This window comes from Telmatherina bonti (genome assembly GCF_933228915.1).
Source record: "Telmatherina bonti genome assembly, chromosome: 8".
Taxonomy (NCBI): Eukaryota; Metazoa; Chordata; class Actinopteri; order Atheriniformes; family Telmatherinidae; genus Telmatherina; species Telmatherina bonti.
This window is the reverse complement of record NC_136626.1, coordinates 30,199,813-30,215,678: the sequence shown is the minus strand read 5'-3', so window position 1 is coordinate 30,215,678 and position 15,866 is coordinate 30,199,813. Positions and strand designations below refer to the sequence as shown.

Genomic DNA, 15,866 nt, shown 5'->3' with positions numbered 1-15,866 from the left:
GTTTGGTCCCCTTTAGACATAATTAGGGATCTGGGAACGTCCAAGACCATCTGGTCAGCTGACCTAAGGGCTCTAGAGGGTAGATGAACGTTACAAGGTGCCAAGCCATTTAGAGACTTAAAAACAAATAAAAGAATCTTAAAATCAATTCTAAAACGAACCGGCAGGAAGTGAAGAGAGGACAGCACTCACGTTTCTTTGTCCCGGTTAGGAGACAAGCCGCTGCGTTTTGAAGAAGCAGCAGACCACTAAGTTCAGACCGGCTGATACCAGCATACAGGGAGTTACAGTGGTCCAACCGCAGTGTGATAAAGGCATGGATAACTTTTTCCAAATCAGTCTTCCTCAGGCATGGTTTAACTTTGGCTCGTAGCCAAAGCTGAAAGAAGTGGGTCTTAACCCCTGAGCTGATCTGCTTGACTAGTTTAAATTCCCCATCAATAATAACACCCAGATTCCTGTCCTGTGGTCTTATACAGGATGCTAATGGGCCAAAGGAATTGGAAATTACCTGGACTAATTTGGGGTGACCAAACAGGACAACCTTTTATTTTATACCTTTTAACCTTTTGTTTTATTTTCATTCAATCTTAGGAAATTACTGTCGGTCCATGTCTTCATGTCCCTCGTGCTATTAAACAGAGCATGAAGAGATTCCTTAGAAGGGACCTTTAATGGCATGTAAATCTGCACATCATCAGTGAAGCAGGAAAAAAGGAATACCATTTTTCTAAATACCATTATTATTAATAAAAATCAGCGATCTGGAAACCAGTTACTCTGTAGAAGTGTTAAACCCCCCCCCCCCAACACACACACACACACACACACACACACACACACACACACACACACACACACACACACACACACACACACAAACTCATACTCCCTCAGGAGGTTAACTGTGAGGAAATTATTCCAAAGTTTTGGTTTGACAAACAGGAGAGTAAGCCGCTGTTTGCTTGAGGAGATTAAAATTAATCGTTATTTTTATAGCGAGTTGCAAGAGTTTACAGCACTTTTATATCATGGCACCTGACTTGTCTTATGTTCGAATCTTTACAGAATACAGAGATGACTGCAAGGTTAAAATAGATCTGAATCCAGCTGGAGAAACATGATTGATCTCCAAAACAGATAGCAGCTCAAAACCTCCACTCATCTAAAATATCTTCTGAAACACACACTGAATATTGACAAGGAGGAAAGATAGCCACATGGAACACACTATGCGCTGTAATTTTGTAGAGCACAGTCCGACACAGGAACTGCCATGCATGAGAGGAAGGCGAGATAAAGAAAAATCTTCAATAAATCTGCTGTAACCGCTTTGAAGTAAATGGAGAAACAAGGAGGTGCTAGTCACTTAAACCGATAACAGGAGCTGTCCGACACCAGCAAGGTTAGCCAAGTCTGACAGATGGCGTGTCAGTGGGAGGCTGCGGAGCAACGCAAGATGCCTCACCGTGGAGGCAGTGTATCCCTCCTCCACCAGGATGTTCCGAGCACAGTTGTTGATGTGCTTGAAGCGGTCAGGGCCCAACAAAATGCCTCCGTACCACCGAGACACGACCACCAAGACATTACGCACGTCCAGGATCTGTGGTGAGAAAAACACACAGGAAATGAGTGTGAATCTGACAAAGCTGAACGAGAGACAAATATGATAAACCAGTGAGTCACCTTCTTATTCTCTGAGAGCTGAGTATTTCACACCAGATGTGTTATAGAGCGGATCGTCATAAAACGTTTGTCTTAGCTGCCGACCAAAATATGATGCTCTGACGATGAAAATTTGAAGCTGATTTGCCATCTTAAAATTGAAAATGTACATCACACCCAGATGTGTGTCTTCAATATGCAGTTCCAGGACTTGTCCTTAAAGGGGTCCTATGATGGTATTTAGAGTTGTCTGAGCTTTCTACAGTGTTACAGTGTTGAATCCTCATCAGACATGTGAACTGCACTGTTTTTATCACCTAAACCCATGTTTGAGTTTGAGTTTGAGTTCCAGCACTCTCTCCGTTCGGTTGTCATGGTGACAAAAAACGCATCGTTTTTGAGTTTTTTCTACTTGGAAATCCTTGTGACGTCCCGGGGGATCAGGTTCGGTGATTGGTCACCTTCTACTGGTTAACAAGGACATGTACAAATACATCAGGCGGGTGGAAAACGTGGGATAAAGTTATTTCCAACGATGGCTGGTGAGTTTACCAAAGAGAGACATCCTGCTGCATTCGTTGCTGTGGGTTGCTGTTTTCCACTTCATTTTCAGGGTCTGATTCAGGTTCCAACATGTAGGGCTGTATGCTATGTGTTGACATTGTATTTTGTTTTGTTTTTTATTGAGTTCATATTAGCCTAATTCTTCTGTTTATGAGACGTTACAATGATGGCGAAAGCAGGTGCGGTGCGCGCTCCCGATGTAGTGCAGTGGCGGGAGGCGGGGCTTAATGCGGAAGAGTCTCAATCCACTCGTTCTGCCCACAGGCTGATCTGACAGCCTACGGAGAGGGTCGGTCTGAAGTAAATAAAGCAATTTGTGACAATAACTCCATCAATCCCAGCTTTTCTGGTCTCAGAGAAAAAGAAAAAAATAGCCTAAAATGCACATAATAGTTCCACTTTAAGTTCAGTCCAAGGTCTGGCCTCCATAAGCATTGGAGATATAAGACACCTATGCTAAGAGTTGTGGCTTGCAAAGCCCTTTCTCCAAAAACTCCTTTATAAAGCATCAAATCTGACAGGAAATGACATGTCAATAAAATATTTCTGACATGTAATTATGATCTAATCAGCTAAAAAACAAAAAACAAAAAAAACCCACTTAATTCTATAAGTCCTGAAAGGAAGAAGTGATTCTTAAATCAAGGATCCTGCTCCACCCTCTTGTACAAATACAATTACTCATTGCTCCAAAAATCTAAAAATGTGCCATCAGACACACAGCAGCTTCTTTTATGATCCACTCCACCATCAATAGCTTGATCTTTTTGCAGACATGAAGCAGCTGACTGACCCACTGTAAGTGCGCTGATTGAACACGTCGTTCAGCTCATCCCTTGCGGCACACACTGATTTATCTACTTGTATCACGCTAAGTGTACCGAGCCATTTGCATGAAAAGCTCTCTACTTAATCTAGTTTTCTTTTCAAGCATTTCCACCCATTTCCTCATTTAGACGTGCGCCTTCTGCCAGTAAATGTGGAAAAGTAGGGAATAAAAGAGGGATCTGATTCAAGCTGGCATGTTTTCCACCAGATGTTCCATGCCTTCCCTCAAGTAAAAGATCGCGCTTTTTGCTCGTGTTGTTGTGCAGAACAAACATTTCCGCTTTGTTGTTTCCGTTTACAGGCTGACACTGCTGCAGACCGTCTTCAGTGGAGTACTCCCTTGATGGCAGCGGCCTCTTTCAGGAGGATAATACTCCCGGCTAAACTGCAAAAACAGCTCAGCATCAAATGTCGATGAGGAACATGAAAAAAGTTTTGAACTTGCTTCCAAGCGTTTGTACGATGTAAGCCTGATCCATGATATTTAAAACACTTCCAATTTGGCAGATGACCTTGTCCATCTTTTTATCTAATCTGTGGGCAAAGTTTATTTTAAAATCCTGTTAATCACACCAGCAAGGGCTTATTATATTATTTACAGTTTATTCTGCGGGGGCAGAATAATATTGATCTTTTCTTGAAAAAGTTGAGAACAGCTGCTTGAGGATCCTCTCGTCACCAGATGAATTACTGCTGAATATTTGTCTGATTTAGGTTGTCATTTTAGTCCCCTACCACCTGTTAATTTCAACTCTTTAGTCGACGTGTTCTCCAGTAAATCACCTGGCAGCTGCTCAACGCCGGGCAGAAAGAAGTGCTCAGCAGGCTTTTCGAGATGCCGTACGATTAAAACAGAGAAGCTGAAAACATGTTTATTTCAGTTTTCTTTGGCTGACATGGAAAACATGACAATAGCAGCAATAATGTTTGAAACTACCATATTTTCTACAATCATAAGATGAAGTGAGAATACCAGGGACAAAAGGCAGCTGAAGTGGGCTGACTGTTTTGGATGAGAGCGGCAGGATTAGACAAAGACAGCTTGATTCATCTGAATTCAGCGCAGCAGATCACAGATTCTGACATGTCCACAGAAAGACTCCAAATGCATTATTTCACACTGATTTATCTCTTTAACAGGGTCCCGCTAGCACAGACGGCTGCCGTCACCTTATGAATGAGTATGAACTTTAACACAAGTCATGGCTTTCATCTGGAAAAGCTCTGACACGACGCAGCACCTGCTGGTAATGAGTGTGACAGAGTTACTCCAAGTCACTGCTGGGCTTTTATTACAGCAAACTTTGTTTTGTCACAAACCACTCACTGGCTTTCATTCAATATTACAGGGAAACAAAAAGTGTGAGGACAATTGCATGTTTTGGTGTGATGTGTTTGTGTGTGTGTGTGTGTGTGAATCATGGTGCCATCTGACAGCATTGCCTAATGATTACTGCCTCTTTGATATCTAAAAATAAAGGATTAAAAACTTGAGTGAAAAGGGAGAGAAGTTCTTGAAAGTTGCATAAATAATGTAGTGAATTAGTTCTGTCATTTTCGCCAGATTAAACTGCCATGTTTTTGAGTAAATGTCTATTTTAATTGGAATATTTGGCCCGAAATACCAACTTTTTCTGACTTAAAGAAAACACCAAATAGTTTATCTTTTCTCCTTTTCAAATGCACTGTAGAAAATGTGAGAATAGAAAGAAATCACAGGGAATACTTCAGCCAATCCTGGCAGGGTTGTAAATGGATGGCCGTTATTTCAATTAAACCAATATTATATGGCATTAAACTGCAGTTTTACAAGCACCATATGTGTCTTATTGACTGGCCACTTTATCAGGCCCACCTTGCTGGCTCCAGGTTGGAAATTCTTCCCCCTTCAGAGCTGCCTTAGTGGCCTAAACTCAACAAGGTGTTGGAAATATTGCCCAGAGATCCAAACCCCAAACATGCTTTCATGGACTGACATCAGGTGAGTGTGGAGGCCACTGGAGTACAGTGAAGTCATCGTCATGTTGTGAAGCGGTGCTACACAAATAAAGCTGAATTGAATTGAAGAAAGCAGCTGGAGGTGATGTGAGCTTTGTGACATGGTGCATCATCCTGCTGGAAGTTTTCATCAGAAGATGCTACACTGTGCTCATAAAGGGATGGACATGATCAGCAGCAATACTCAGGTTGGATGTGGCGGTTAAATGATGCTCAGTTGGTACTAAGTGGCCCAAAGTGTGTCAAGAAATCTCATCTGTGCAAAGGTTAGACGTGTTGCTTATCCAAACTCTGCATACATGGCTGCAACCAGTGGTTATTTCAGTTAATCTTGTCATTTACCATCTATCAGTCTCACATTTAATGACATTTTGCTCCAGACAACTGCTGCTCGCTGGATATTCTCTCTTCTGCAATCCTTCTCTGTAAACCCTGGAGATGGTTGCTGAAAACCTTAAATCAAAAACAGCTCTTTGATGCTCATTTTGATGTTCAGTTTGAACTTCATCATGTCGTCTTGACCATGTTTGTATAAACACAAGCATCACGTTCTAATTGGCTGATTAACTCTTTTTGCTAAGAAACCATGGGAAAGATGCATCTAATAAAGAGGCTATTAGCATTCATTTACATTACAGACGCAGACACTATGCTTTAGCTATGAAAGGCCAGTTTTGTTGTCTTGCTCAAAACTTGATCTTTTCATATTTTCCATCCAGAGATTAATACTTTATTTTTCCTTTAATTAGCTGGATTTTCAAAAAATCACTTCATGGCCATGGACTGGCTGGGGATTGAACTATTAATCTTTCATTAACAAAAGAACAATCCCACCTGAGCCACAGGCTCCTCATGATGAATCCTATTCTTTCATGTGTGTTAAAGAAACCTCCAAGTGGAGGAAAGCAAAAGCTGCATCTAATAAGAAGATTAGAAATCCATAACACCCTTATTTTGCTGCAGTTAATGCCGGGTAGAGTTAAATCTGACCTGGAACCTGGCCTTAACATAATACACCAGCGATGTAGCGGTGGTCCTGAGACTCACTGTTTTACATTCATTTGGTGGCAACTTAACACGTAGGTCAGGGATCCAAATCCGGTCCTCGGAAGGCCGGTATCCTGCGGGTATTTGACTTTTTTCTTTGCAAACACACCTGATTCAAATGAATAGATAAATGACAGACGTGCAGAACTTAATAACAAGCAGTAGAGATCCATTTTATTTGAATCAGGTGTGTTGCAGAAGGAAAACATCCAAAACCTGAAGAACCAGCCCTGGAGGACCAGATTTGGAGATCCCTGACGTAGGTGGCGCTTTTCTGGAACATTTTGAGAAATCATTCATACTAGTTTTGATCTTGCAACATATATTTAAATATACATATATATATATATATATATATGTATATAAAAATATATGTATAATTTGTGTCAGCAGTAGGTTTATAGATTCAGCCTGTGGGAAGCAGCTGAACATCAGTAGTCACTTTTAAATAATAAAGGTGAACTGAAATAATGAGGCATTTTTTCCTCAATCCTGGTCCACTGCCCTGCTGGCCTGTATGTTTTTGAGGCAGCACTACTTCAACACCTGAATGAAATAAACAGCTTTTTAACAGGCTGCAAAGGAAGTTCATTCATCTGAGTCTATTATGTTTGTGTAGAAACACAATAAACACGCAGGGCAGTGGAACATGAGCACCTGGATTAGGAAACACCGTAATAGGGCATGATTAATTATTATTCAATTGTTGGTATATGATCAATTATAAGCTAATATTCAAGCACTCTGGCTGCAATACAGTGTGTTTAAATGACTAATAGAAAAGAAGATGGGTTTTATACAAAAATCCTTCCTTTCATTTAACTACTTTGCAGATGCCAACCAGATAATCCATTTTTTAGGGCAGATATAGACTGTTTTAAACCAGACAATACCGACGCAAATGTCACAACGTTGATTGAGTAACATTCTGCTTATTTTTAATCAGAATAAACTCAGAAAGGGATTGCTTTGAAACTCGTATACGATTTTATAAATGTCTTTCAGTGCTAACAATAGTTGGGATACTTTACTAACCCCCAAGGAGTCTATTTCGTAGGGCTCTCTGAAGAGCTGTTCACTGATAACAATCTCAGTTATAAGTCACAGCAGATGCCAAATTATGCAGGCAGTGAAAATCAACAGGGCAGCATAGAACAGACACCAATTAAACATGCAAAAGCAAAGAAAAAAAAGGCTGAAGGCAGCCAGCAGAGTTAACAATACGAATGTGGTATCAATACTGAGCAAAAGCTTTGTTTCTTTTGCACTGAATAATTTCGGCAGATCTTTTGGGATTTTCACCCACATGACAAACGGTTTAGCATGCAGATGGAACAGGCATCTATTCAGAGAAATGATAACCTGGAGCAAATGGAGCAATCTCCCCCCGGCGGCTGTCTCACCGTCATCCTCGCAGTCCTGCAGGAAGCTGTGCTTGTCCTCGCAGTAAATCCTGCAACGGACACAGTGACAACGGCGTGGCATTAGGTGGGAAGAGCGTTACAATACTTTGGTCAAAGGAGAGGAGCTGCGATACCGGCAGCCTCTTCAACGGAAAAGTTTGTTAAGCGGTCTAAATGTCAACATCTCCTCCCCGTGAGTAATGACCACCCAGGCAGTGCTTCAGCAGCTTGACATTGACCTCATTAGAACATGCTAGAAAAACTATACACAAGCATGCATGAGCAAACACACACACACACACACACACATAGGAAGAATGCGCTCAGACACAGCTTTTCACATAATTCCAACAAGTCTTAAAAAGTCTTCATTTTCTCATGCGCTTTTTTGACCTTTAAATCCAGCAAACTATCTTTTAGAGAGGTTGGACGGACCCCAGAGTTTCAACTCATCTCATTTTCCTCCTCACTAATGAGACACACCGTACCGCAAACACATAGATACAGGCCTTATCGGAATATTAAAGTGACCACAGATGCTGGATAGTAAACTGTGGTGTACACCTGCTTCAGGGGTCAATTTAAGATCTGACATGTGGAGGGGGGTTGCGGGGGCATTTGTGGTTGTAAAGCTGCCATGGCTGCACATGTGAAAGCAGCAGGGTGAAAGGCAAAATATTTCTGCATAATAAGATCTACAGATAATCTGACAGCAACGTGCAGGTATTAAGAAGCCGACACACGATCTGCTCCGATTGTGGCGGCGTGTAAGGCCAACGCAGCCTTTCTGCATTTTAATCACTTAAAAAGAAGTTAATTTATATTTATCAGTAAGAAAAAAAAACATAAAATATAAAGTGGTAAGTGGAATATAGTCAAAGTATCTATTTATTCAGGGCTTTCTTAGTCAAGTTTAAAATCCTTCTCCTTACATATAAAGCCCTCCACAACCAGGCACCACTATATATCAAAGACCTCATTGTTCCTTATATACCAAGCAGAGTACTTCGTTCGCAGACTGAAGGCTTACTTGTGGTTCCTAGAGTCTCAAAGAGCCGAGCAGGAGGCAGAGCCTTTGGTTATCAGGCCCCTCTCTTATGGAATAAGCTCCCAGTTGGTGTTAGGGAAGCAGACACCCTCCCCACCTTTAAGACTAGGCTGAAGACTTATCTTTTTGATAAGTCCTATAGCTGGGATGGTTAGCATCCCTTAGTTATGCTGCTATAGGTTTAGACTGCTGAGGGACATTTCCTGATACACTGAGCTTCTTTCTTTTTCTCTTTATCTCTTTCTTTTACCCCCCCCCACAACAGTGTTGCATCATTAACATGTATGTCTCCTGTCTCAGCAGGTCTCCCTGGCTGGGAGTAGCAGTTCCTGTTGTCTGTTGTCTTTCTGTCCTCTTCCCCCCACACAGCAGAGGCAGATGGCTGCCTGTCCTGAGCCGGGTTCTGCCGGAGGTTTCCTTCCTGTTAAAAGGGAGTTTTTTCCTTCCCACTGTTGCCAGTGTGCTTGCTCAGGATGGGAGATTGAGTTGGACTCAACTCAATCTGTTGGTTTCCTTATATAGGCTGTTATGAATTGGCCTTCATTATGTTTTCCCCTCTGTCTGTAAAGCGTCTTGAGATGGCATTGCCGTGATTTGACGCTATATAAATAAAGTTGAATTGAATTGAAAGTTTTTGCATTTTATATTATGTTTTTAAAATATTCTGCAACTAGGATTTCAATAGACTTTACTTTTTGTCTGGAATATTTAGTTTTCTTCCACATTATTAAGCAAGTCGCAGTTTTTATGCCGTGTGGGGAAAAGAAGGAGCTTTCTGCATATGAAAACTGTGAAATAGCTCAACACCTTGTGAAAGAAATTAAAAGATTCATTATTTCATGGAAATTTTAGCGAGGTCATTTTTTTAAAAATCTGTGTGATTCAAAGCGCTAATGACTTTGTTCAGAAAACAGCAGATAAAAAAACGTCTCCACCACAACGCAGCTGTTTAAAATGCCACTGATGAACAGCAAGCCGGTGCTTCAAGCTGATGGTGGGAATCCAAAGAACCTTTCACTGCAAGATGCTCGAGAGGCTGCGGTCATGCATTAAACTATATTTTTGCCACAAAGGCTCACAAAGAGGCACGTTAACAGGTAACAGGTAACGTTACACATACATAAGAACTATTTTTAAACAGTTTCATTCACTGCTACACTGGATGGCCCAGATGGATGCAGCTCTGGATAGTTGCTGGGTGGCCACCATGTCCCAACAAGGCTGTGACGTCAGCAAGGTGATGGAGTGGTTTTCTGGGATGGAGACGGAGATGGGAGGGCCCTGACCAATGGTTTCAAATGACTTCTGGAAAATCTGTGTTGTTTCTAACTAAATATTTCTTGCAATAAAATGGTAAATGGACTGTACTTACATAGCACTTTACTGACTACTCAAAACGCTTTACATGTCACACACACTCATATAGCACTGGTATTTTTATATACTAATTGTTCTTCCTAATCACACATCTTTATACTCTGATATGATAGATATCCTGCCATAATATGAAACCAAAAAAGAAAAAAAAAAAAAAAAAAACATTTTTAAACCTTGAAATCTGTTTTAAAATTGAAAACCTGAAATAAAGTTTTGAAGCCTTGAAAAGTATTTTGAAAGTCTAAAAAACATTAGTGCAACATGCATTATGCAGCGTTTCAGCCTCTCATGTTCAGAGATTCAAACCTGTTTTTGCAGCCTCTCTCTTTTCAAGTCGAGTTTTAATTATGGGATTGTTGTCCAAACACATCAATGAAATAATAAAATCTTCAGCAAACATAATTTTGAATGTGAGCTCTTGGTGCAACATGGATTTTTGTTCTTTAGAGTTTCAAACCTTAAATTCACCCTCACATTTTCAGACTTCCATCCACACCGCTGGGAGGGTGCGATCGTGAGATTTCTGGCAGCCTTCTCTCGCTGCTTTGGTTTAAAACTAACTAACTACAAAAAGTCTGCGGGGGTAGGGATACCTGCCTCTTCTAAGCTTCTAACCAATCATTACTCTGGTATTAAGCCTGTTACACCCAACAGGTTCCACAAAAGCACAGATAGACAGAGTGAGAGGCAACGCGGGGTACAGGGTCTTGTCCAAAGACATTCCAGCATGTAGTCAGCTGGAATTAATCCACAGATTTTCCAGGTTTTTTTTTCTTACCTTCTGCAATAAAGATAACCCACCATCCCATGCTACCATAAAATACCATGAAACACTGCCATGGGCAAGAAGGGATGGAATATATGAAGGTGGATGGCACCTTCAAACAGCAACTATGGGAGGAAATTATAGCATCCCCCAAAAAGAGTTCCTCAGGCTGAAATCTTCCAGAAGCTTCCAGTACAATGAATGCGAGAGTTATTAAAGCGACATCGCCTTAACCTACAACTCTTATGTTGTTTTTTTATTTGCTTTTAGAAACATGATCTCCTACATCAGGGCTCTTCAGTTTGGGCCCACAAGGGCTGCAGCTCTACAGGTTTTCCATGTGCTTCAACACACCTGACCCAAATTAAATCAGTCAAACAGCCAATAAAGTTCTGCAAAACGACTCATTAATCTGAGTCAGGTGTGTTAGTGCAGGGATATGTAGAAAATCTGCAGGGCTGCATCCCCCATGGGACCGAGCTGAATAACCCTGATTATAGGTGATTATTTCTCTATAAGCAAATAAAAAAGTTTATTAAAACCTATTTAATATTTTTAAACTGTTATATATAATAATATGGAATATTGTTTACTGAATATTTGTCAAAAAATGTTTTATGTTTTATTATTGGTAGTTGTTATAGATAAAATCCAGCGTATCACATAATTTGGTGTCATTCTGATGGTCAAAACAAATGTATTCACTGTCATTTGTACTGATTTTTCAGAAGACATTAGCAAAAACAGAACATGCAGAATAGCTTGGAACACACCTCAAACAAATTTCATGCATGAGGAAATGATTGGAAAATGAAGGCGGAGAGAAACTTCAAATATTTAGCTTAAAATTATCAAGAGTGAGTCACTGCTCTCGACAGTCTAAACAGTCAAACGCACAAGCAGTGAGCATGAGCAACACCATCGGTAACATCAAAGAGATGGTGTGAAGGCTGTGCCCCAGGCAGCAGCAGGTCTGATTTAACCGCTCAGTGTTATGTATTTATGTCCATGTGAAATGTTCCAACCTGTATGCATAAATATTATGTGTGGCACTTGCAATCTTCTTGTTTTCATAAAGCTTCTCCAGGACCATCTTTACCTGCAACACAGAGATAGACAACCATCATCAAGGTTTTTTCTCCTGCGCTTTACGTCAACACAGATTTAACTGTATTTCACATTTTATGTATCTACCAGGTACATAAAATGTGAAATACACGTCACTAAATCAAATGATAATGCATCCTTCATTTATGCAGAAGACAAAGATAAAAATACTCTTTAAAAAATCCATCATTGATTATGTTATAACTGGCATCACAATGATCTTTTAGCTGCACAAAATCAAGTCAAAGTGATTTTCTACTGAATGTGTGTGGGGAGGAGGTGATGGAGGCCACGGCTTAATGGGAAAAGCTGCTTCTAAAGTTTTTTAAACTGTAGTTTCTTCTCCCAGATGGCTGTGCAACAAACTGAGAGTGACCTAGATGGTTTTTGTCTGTGTTAATTGAGCTCATCCTTCACTGCAGGCGATCAGGACCGACAGTGCTTAATATGGGAAGAAAAGCCCCAACAATTCTTTGAGCTGCCTTTATCACTGAAGACAGGTCTCTCTTGTTTCCACGGTGGTGCATTCGCACCACGCTGTGCAGCCCTGGCAAATGATGCTCTCTATTGTGCTCTTCTAATAGTTGGTAAGTTGCAAGGGGGGGCAGACCGGCCCCTCTTCGGCTTCTGCAGTGAAAATATCTTTGTTGAGCTTTGTACATCAGAAAGCTCAACAGAAAGCTCAGACTGGAGGTGTTTAATGTCCATCTCAAATCCTCCGTTGTGAATTTGACAGAGTTCAGTGTTTCCACCACCTCCCCGCTGATGGCGAGTGGGGAGGGTTGTGGTTGTGGGAGGTGTGTTGTCGTCAGGGCACCACTGTGCCAAACGTGCATTTTCATATGAATAAAACTCAGCATTTAGCTAATTTAGTTTTGCTTTGAGTTTAGTTTTATTTAGTTGAGCGATTTAAATAAAAACAAAACCGAACATAGCTGAGCTTAAAAAACTTGCAATAGTATTTCCTTTAAAGGAAATTTATCATGTCAGTTTAATAATTGTTCAGAATAAACTAAACAAAATGATTTTACAAATTGTTAAAAAAAAATAAAGAAAGTAAGAAAAAACTAAGAGAGCACACGGAGAGTGCAGAGCCCCTCAACGCAGCTCATTTCCACCAACATTGTGATTTCCATCCTAACTTATCGTCCTACATTCATTTTATATACACTATTAGATTCACTAATGATAAAAATATCTTTACTATTTGAAACAACATTATCTTTTAATAATATTGAATTACAACCAGCAGCTAAATTTCCACCATATTTGGATGCACCCCCATATTTATTTGATCTGAAAACTCAACTGGCTTAACAGGAGAGAGGTCTAACCTACTTCTTCTATATTTTTCCTCTGCCATTAGGATATCTAAGTATAATTATGTCGCATATCAAAAATGACGTTATGCAACGTCTCGAAGTAGTAAAAAAAAAAAAAAAAAAAAAAACTTTTTAAGCTGCTGGTTTAACAAGTCTGGCTTCAACAATTCCTTCCAGATCAGATTTTTGTGATTTCTTTTTTTTTTTCTTAGACCAAAACTTATTCTAAAACATAAAGAATAAATAAAATAAATCACAAAAATCGTTTTTGAGTCAAGTTGCTAATGGACAGACAGACAGAGAGGCAGGCAGACATAAACATAACCTCTTTGGCAGAGGAAATAAAAATGTTCTGGTGTGGCCTTCCGTTAGGCCGTTCATCGTAATTAGATCATTTTCATGTTCCATTTTGCTGCACAGCTTTCAGTGATCCTCTCACTTTCGGCCAATCGGAAATCATGGTTATAAAATTTGAGATGCAATAAATCATTTCACAACTTTTTCTACCTTTAATGTGATTCAGAAGCCTTTACAATTCAACTTGGAAAAAGATCACAAATCTGTTTGACGTTAAATATAAAACAGAAAAATACAAACAACAAGCTGGCTGCATAAGTGTGGGAACAACAAACTAATACTTTGTTGACGCCTCTGATGATTTACTCACAGTATCACTCTTCTACGTTACACACCTGATATCACTAAAGACTTTGATTAAACTCAAAGTTTAGCTTGTAGGATTTGCTGAAGACAGAAAAAGCCTGAGACAGCTTCCAAAGCATCATCAGATGATGAAGATAACAGCCAGGTAGAGGATGTAGACCACATTTCCACAGCATTGGATAAACTCCGAAACACCAAAGGAATCAGAGTGAAATTATTTAGCGTGGTTTCATTTTTTAACGTAACAAAAACCTGGTATTCTAAGGTACTGTATTCAAATAAAATTGCAAACATCATTTTACTATTAACATAATCCACTTTTATGTATATTTTACTTGCTGTCTGCCCTAAAGACCTCATGTAAGTTATATATTTCATTCAACATCAGCCTACTTAACATCAAACCAGGTTAAAAAAAAACTTTACTGTCATTAATGTGACTGAAAATAAGAAAATATGCCAAAAATATTAAATAAAACAATACATGCGTTAATGCAGACCTTTAAAAAACAATAGTTTAATCTATTTAGGTTATCTTGGTCTCGCTGCAGTGCTGTGGGGTCGGTGTGTTTGTTTTTGTTGTTTCTGCGTTGACCTCTAGCTCGCTCCCTAAAGCATCAACAGCATATAAGCAGCTAATCGAGGCCATAACTTTTTTTTTTTTTTTTTTAGCTGAATATGGCAGTAATTAGGTAGATTTTGGGTTTTTTGTTTTTTTTTATTACATCTTTGGATGAACACTTTAAAGATGTAAAGTCCTTTCAGGTTTTTATCTCTTTAACTCACTCTGTCTTTGCAGGACAGCTGCAAATATTTACATCTAAACAGCACTTTGCAGCAGGTGGAAGCTTTTAAGATGAGCCATGGACAGAGATTATGTTCCAGGAAGGAGCCAAATGACAACACTTCATGAAGCAGCATAAATTAGCAGATTCATATCCTCACCTTCATCATGCTAATGAAGTCATTTAAACTGAATCCCTTATGAGATGTCTCCATGGGTGGAAAAATAGTTAATATAGTTGGATTTCATTACTATACTCTTATTCTTATTATTTATTGTTGTTGTTATTATTTGGAAAATGTCTAAAAATAAAACGTTCATGCAACTTACCTGTCTGGGAGTGACCACAGGTGCTAAATGAGGCTGGAAGGTGCTGCGGCGGTCTGTGATGGTATTTCCGTGTTTTATCGGCGGTATCTCTTCATCTATAAATTTACAAGGTTATGTATGATGAGACGATGATGATTAATAAAAGATAAAGCAGGTGCAGAATAAAACAAGCTCTACCATTTGCCTGATCCATGAAGAGGTGTACATTTTCTGTGTTCAGTCTAAGAGTCCTGAAATCAGGAACATCTTCATCATCATCATCATCATCCATTTCCTCCTCAGCTGTCACGTTCACGTTTTCTGGTGGATCCACTAAAGCAGATCAGAAGACAGGTTATGTGCAATTTGTTTGGGGTTTTTTTTTTAAGATAAATGCTTTTTGTTTTTAGATGCAAGATCTACTGCCGACAGACAAAGTGGTGTAACCTCTAGGAGTTTTATTACAAAACAAAAAACAGCTTAAAAATCCCTGCAAGCTAAATCACAGGGAACGAAATGTGTCCATATGAAACTATATCTCATAACGGCTGATGATGAATGTTCATCTGTGTCCATCTGTCATGTGTAAGAGGCTGACACTTTATGTAAAAGGTTACAACAAATAAAAACATTATAACACATAAAAAGAAATAAATAAGTTGGTCCAAAAAGGTCTTAAAATTAGGCAATTACACCTTCAGTGGGGAAAAAAAATATGGCATACTGCTTCATGCCACAAAATGTTAAAATCTTATTTAACAAAGAAACTAAGATAAAATCTACAATCAGTGAGATAAAAACTAAGGAAGCTCCTGGGTTTACAAAAAGCACGGCTCACTGATGTGTCCTAATGAATTTCAGGAGACCATCGAAGCACACAGAGCAGAAGCAAAACAGCATTATCATAAAAACACACAACGTTCGGGGGAAATACAAAAAAACATGAAAAAAAAACACATCAGCACATGACAACTAGAGGTCAGAG

The 15,866-nt window shown here is 39.5% G+C and overlaps 1 protein-coding gene across 2 annotated transcripts in view; it reads right to left on the bottom strand.

The window, feature by feature from the left end:
- impact (impact RWD domain protein) overlaps nt 1–15,866 on the bottom strand; it is a 32,127-nt gene that overhangs the window by 4,989 nt on the left and 11,272 nt on the right. Inside the window, exons 6-10 of one of the 2 annotated variants that reach the window (XR_013771431.1) lie at nt 15,080–15,214; nt 14,903–14,997; nt 11,722–11,795; nt 7,506–7,555; nt 1,469–1,603 (exon numbers count right to left, since the gene is read on the bottom strand). Coding sequence is in view for 1 of the 2 variants with exons in the window: in XM_079245550.1 (XP_079101676.1) it covers nt 1,469–1,603; nt 7,465–7,555; nt 11,722–11,795; nt 14,903–14,997; nt 15,080–15,214 (530 nt within the window). In the remaining variant the exon portion in view is untranslated. Of the gene's footprint in view, nt 1–1,468; nt 1,604–7,464; nt 7,556–11,721; nt 11,796–14,902; nt 14,998–15,079; nt 15,215–15,866 lie in introns of both variants that reach the window. The other variant, XM_079245550.1, reaches the window with a different exon arrangement.